We start from the raw sequence: 6,000 nt of genomic DNA, 5'->3' as shown, positions 1-6,000 counted from the left end.
CAAAAAATGTCATAGTATAGTAAGGGGTCAAAAATGGTCAAATGTCAAAAATGTCATAGTATAGTAAGGGGTCAAAAATCACAAAAAATGTCATAGTATAGTAAGGTCAAAAATCAAAAAAATGTCATAGTATAGTAAGGGGTCAAAAAGTGGTCAAAAAATGTCATAGTATAGTAAGGGGTCAAAAATCACCAAAAAATGTCATAGTATAGTAAGGCGTCAGAAACTTTGTGTGTTTAAAGATGTCAAAGATTTACATCTGCAGGAGCAATGAGAGCCACAGATAAAACTGTGACGTAAACAAGCCAAGCGAACGTAACTAGCACATTAGGACAACTTTTATAAATGAGTAAAAACAAACAACGTGCCTCCTAGTGGTCAAACATCTGTCTTTCCTGTTGTTTGCTTGTTTGATGTTGTCTAATACAAAATCATTAAATGGTTGACTTGCATTTTTGTTCTGTCATTAAGTATAATTTGAAAAACCTACAACTGCATTTAATATCATAGAATTCATAATATAAAGCAGAAATACTTGCACTGTTGAGAAAATGTATCAATTATTTTTCTGTACTGGATGATTGTTAGTGGAAGCATTTGAGATTTTATATTAACTTGACATGAACAACATGGCAAATGTAAATTAAATCTTAAGTTGTGTCCTAAATCCTACACAAGACTATCAGTATAATAACTTTTTTTATAGTAGCTATGTAATCTTTGGAACAAAACCAGATGAAAAGTTTCATATTCACAGCTATGTTGTAGGAACTGATTAACAATAAATGATTTCTGAAGTTTGATAAGTCAGAGTTCTGATCTGTACCTTTTAACTTAGTAATGTTTGTTCCAGACAACAGGTTCTAAACTGTCAGTCTGCAGCTCAGATAATGACAGAGGCAGACTGAAAAGAATAAACACTGACCCTCTGTAAATCCCCTCGTCTGTCTCCTCTCTGTGAACTCCAGGTTAATGTTTGAGTCCTGTGAAGAAAAATCAGAAACAACAAACAATATAAAGCTGCACCTGTTTAAACCGTCAAAATCAAAGCACAGAGGGTTTCTGGGTATTGAAGTTCAAACTGATGGAACAGTACAAGACACTAAATCCACAAGGAAACCAGTGTGTGGATTAATTGGTACTGGACTAATCAGAACAAGTTCAAGACTTAAATCTAATTTAACAAAGATGGAAGAAGCTGTGCTCTTCTGTCCACCAACTCCTGATATTCACAGAACAGCAGTGGATGGAAATGTTTAACATTAATTTGCACTAAATGTGGTTGGAAAAAGCTGAAATAAAGAAAATGATGCGGTTCCTAGAGTGATACTGACTGACATTCCTTATATCTAAACAAGGGACATTAATATTATCTGATTAATACTCAGACTGCAGAGCTGCTCTACTGTGGTAAATCAGATGTAATCATCATTACTGGATAACTCCACTCTGTCTTCTCTGCTTACATCCACAACCTCTCCCTCAAACACCATGCCAGTCAAATCACCAGAACCTAAGAAACATAGCTCATCTCCATCCATCACATCCTGAACAGCAATACCAATAGCATTCTTCAAGGTGCATCATCCAAAGTCCTAAATAAACTCCAGTGCACACTTCCATGACCTCCATCAGCCCTGTCCTGCTCCTCTGATGTCAAACTCCTGTCCAGATCACTCAAGACCAGACCTGGAGCAGTGGAACCACCCTCTCTCTCCAAATCACTATTCAAAATGCACCTTTTGCACCTGCTTTTAATTTGTGTATTATATTGTTTTGTTCCCTAAAATTGTTGTTAATTCTACAAATAATTTTTCCATAAATAAATGGATTGTTATTATTACTGTAAAAAGATCTCTCAGCACTTTTTAATGAATAAAATCAGAAAACATACAAGACTGAGACTTGTTTTGGATTCTGACTGTTTTCTATCTGACAGATACTGACTGACTAGTAATACTGAATTATTACTCAGCACTAATGAACATGTTCAGATTCAGAAACACGTCTGTCTAAAACTGAGGATCCTCAGGGTAAAACCAAACCACCTTTTGCTTAAATTGAACCACCTCTGGCTAAAACTCATCATCCTCAGGGTAAAACCGAACCACCGCTGACTTAAACTGAACCTATTCTGCCTCAGTAAAATCCTTCTCAGGTTAAAACTGAACCTCGGCTGGCTGTGTAATGGTATATGTGTCTGTATGTTAGTACCTTTAATTTCCTGTGAGCCAGATTTTTTCTGATTGTGTCTCCCTCAGACGATGGTTCTGGCGAGCGGTGGGCAGGACGGTGCCATCTGCCTGTGGGACGTCCTGACAGGGAGCCGGGTCAGCCATGTTTTTGGTCACCGTGGTGACGTCACATCACTGGTCTGCACCACCTCTTGTGTCATCAGTTCAGGGCTGGATGACCTCATCTGTATCTGGGACCGCAGCACTGGGATCAAGCTCTACTCCATACAGCAGGTACTGTAATTTTGTGAGTGAGGAAAGAAGATCAAGAAAACGACTCTTCTTGAACCACAAAGGTTTTGTTTTCTTTCCCTGGTGAGTCAAACTAACCTCTCTCTGTCTTCTCAACAGGAGGTGGGATGCGGGGCCAGTCTGGGAGTGATCTCCGAGTCTCTCCTGGTGACAGGGGGCCAGGGCTGCGTCTCCTTCTGGGACCTGAATTTCGGGGACCTGCTACAGACAGTCTATCTGGGCCAGAGCAGTGATGGCCAGGGCGTCCGGCAGCTGCTGGTGCTCGAGAACGCCGCCATCGTCTGCGACTTCGGCAGTGAGCTCAGCCTGGTGTACGTGCCCTCTGTGCTGGAGAAACTAGACTGAGGAGAGACAGACAGCAACAGTTGATGACGGTGGAAACACTCACTGAAAAAAAACATGCAGTCAGAACTTTTATTCTTCATCATTTTGACTTTCCCACAGTTTTTTGCTTCGTTTTTTTTTTTTTTTTATTGTTTCTGACACCCAGATGAGATGCGATTATTAGACTCGTTTTTATGTGCAGACAAAGCTCTTTTTTAATAGGAGTGAGATTTTTTAAGTGTAAGCCTGGATGTAATGAGGAAGAAAAAGCTGAACACTGTGCAACCTGCTGCATTTTATCAGAGGAGGGTGACAGACCCTGGATACTGATGTGTTGACATTTACGAGGGTCGTGAGATTCGCTCAAGAAAAGCTGGATGTTTTCTCACTTAAAGAGGATCCACCGGTCACCAGTTTGTGCTTTTTGTGTGCGCGTGTTTGTTTTGTTTTGTGGCTCTGCCCTCTATGCTGCTGATATGGGTGGGGCTTCACAGTGACCCCCACCCACCCCAGAGAAGAAGATAAAACTTTCTCATTTTTTAATATTCCCGCTGCCTCGTTTGCTCGAGCGCAGCCACGTGAGCTTGACAGGTTTACAGCCTGTTGGGAAGAGCTGAGCAGTTAGACATATAAATGTGTGTGTGTGTGTGTGTGTGTGTGACTGAATGAATGAATGAATCTAGGCCCTTTTTATGGCAAAACACTGCTGAGAACAAAAATCGGTTGGTTATGAGTGAAATGTGTGTGTGTGTGTGTGAGGGAGAACTGATGATTACTGTATAAAGTAAACCTCCAGAGGGGGCTGTTTTTATATGTATAAATCTATTATTTATTAGCGATACATTTTTGAATAACAGTTTGTTTATGAATGGCTAATCCTGGCTCTTAAACAAGAATATAATAATGTGGAGATAAATGTAAGATGGTGATTATTTGTTTGGCAGGGTTGGGGCACTGGTTATAATGATTATGATTATTCGTAATATTGGACTGGAAACACTGAAGTGTTTGTTGTTATGGAGTTGGGGGCTGTAGCGATCCCAGCCTCAGCCTCTGATTCTGGGGTTACTGATGCTGTATGAGGGGCCCCTGTGTGCTACACCCTCATGAGGCTACCTCCATTTTTCAAACTGCTTGAATTTTGGATGACAATACTGACGTCGTCCTGCGCAGGCTGCGTCGTGTTTACATTGGCTACCATATTTTTTTAATGCCCTTCAGAGATTTTTTTAAAAATCACGGTTAACTTTAACTGATTCAAATGTTTCCATTTTGGCCACAAACAGTGACTACGTCCAGCATTGGACCTCACAGTACATTTTGTAGTCAATGCCATGTTGTTGATGGAAACTTGAGGGGAGTCGTCTTAAAGCCTGTCAGCCAGTCAGTAAAAATGTGAAGAACGGCAACAAATAGACGGTTAATTTATCATTTGCCAAATTCAGTAATGGATTTGATTAGAGCATTAATCACTTAGTCATTCTACTGAGAATTAATCCTATATTAATCCAAATAACTATTTTGACGGTTCCAGATTTAGCTGCTTACATTATAGTATGTGGAATATTTGGGGATTTTGGACTGTTGGTTGGTCAAAACAAGACATCTGATGACATGACTTTAGTGGCTAGTAAATTGTAGTGGACATTTTTCACTCTACCCTCATATTTTAAAGGTCCAACAATTAAATGAAAGTATAAATTGTCAGATTAATTTGATGATAGAGATAATTGTTGGAACTTAAGATTTGATACTTACTAAACTCTGCCTGAAGTTCACCTCTTTAACTCTGGTAATCTGCTGAGAGAATGTAAGTCTCCAGGTTTAAGACTTCTCCCTCACTGACACCAACAACACCCAGAATGTAATTTATCGTAATCATCAACCATCTACTGTATCTGCGTCTGTTGAATGTAGTCCCAGAAGGTGTGACGAACAAATCCGTTAAAAAACCAGCGACTAAATCCTTTACAGTATCGCATCGCAACACTAATTCAATGCACTACTAACCCTCTCTGACACATATACTCACACACACTAGGCACTTAATTTGTAAGCAGCTTCCCTGCGGGGATCAGCAACGTTTTTCCTGATTCTGATGAAAACATCTGCTTACGTACAGGAAAAGTGGATGTACTAGTAACTAGATCAAGTTCACACCTGCAGACATGTCTAGGTTGTGGGTTACAGGTCTGGTTTCACAGTGATGCAGCACCAAGTAGTTTCAAGCAGCTGATAGTTTATGACCCTTCAGTGTCAGTATTCACATTTGTACCTTTAGAAATGTTTATGGCAACTGCATCCATCAGAAACCAAACTTGTGATCTCCCTGGCATTGTAACCGTGTTAATGTTTTAGCTTTGTGTTTTCTGTTGTAAACGGTAGCTGAGAAAGTTTTAGAAATGGGAAAATGTGTAGGTTTTAGATTTTGCTTTTTTAAACTTCTGTTTTCTAGCAATGTGAATTTGAGTTAAAGTAAAGTTAGACATTTTGGAAAATAACGTTTACTCTTTCTGGCAGAGGGTTCAATGAGGAGATCAAAAGCACTCAGTTTAATATTAATGGTTTCAGCTAGCAGCTGATAAGGTTAGCTTAGCACAAAGACTGAAAACGGGGGGAAACAGCTAGCCCCATTTTGTGTTTCACATATATCATACAATCAGCCCACAGAGGAAATCTGGAAATTTCTTATTCCAGATAATTAGAGGAGTCTAGAGATACCTTCAGAACAATCACAAGTGCTTTTAAAATCACCTTCTGGACTTTTCAAACATTGGTGGTTAATTGTCTTTTAGAGGAACCAACAGTCAACTCTGTGACGTGAGCGTATGCAGATACATGAGAGGCACAAACTGGGGCAAGAAAACAGCTAGCTTAGCTCTGTCAAACACATTCAGCATCATTAAAGCTGACTAATTTAGCTAACTTAGCTTAGCATTTGTTTAATTAGTACAACAACCAAAGTGTAGAAATGACTTTTGGACTTTTTCTTGGTCTGAGCAGTTACGGGGCAACCAGAAAGTTACTTGTCACAGCCAAGAATTAGGCAATGTCATTTTTACACCTTTGAATTAGTTTCAAGGCATAGCAAGGCTAGCGGTTTTCCTGTTGTGTTGTTTGTGCTTAACTCACCAACAATTAAATTCAATTCAGTTTTATTTATATAGCACCAAATCACCACAAAAGTCAT

At 39.5% G+C, this 6,000-nt stretch overlaps 1 protein-coding gene across 1 annotated transcript in view; it reads left to right on the top strand.

The window, feature by feature from the left end:
• The window catches only part of scap (SREBF chaperone), a 39,361-nt gene extending 35,635 nt beyond the window's left edge, over positions 1–3,726 (top strand). Inside the window, 2 exon segments of the mRNA XM_018676112.2 lie at positions 2,262–2,468; positions 2,586–3,726. Of these exon segments, the coding sequence (XP_018531628.1) occupies positions 2,262–2,468; positions 2,586–2,831 (453 nt within the window). The 3' untranslated portion in view covers positions 2,832–3,726.
• The last annotated feature ends 2,274 nt before the right edge of the window (positions 3,727–6,000 follow it).

Source organism: Lates calcarifer, linkage group LG15, assembly GCF_001640805.2.
Source record: "Lates calcarifer isolate ASB-BC8 linkage group LG15, TLL_Latcal_v3, whole genome shotgun sequence".
NCBI lineage: Eukaryota > Metazoa > Chordata > Actinopteri > Centropomidae > Lates > Lates calcarifer.
The sequence above is the reverse complement of the archived record's forward strand: the minus strand, read 5'-3'. Positions and strand labels throughout refer to the sequence as shown.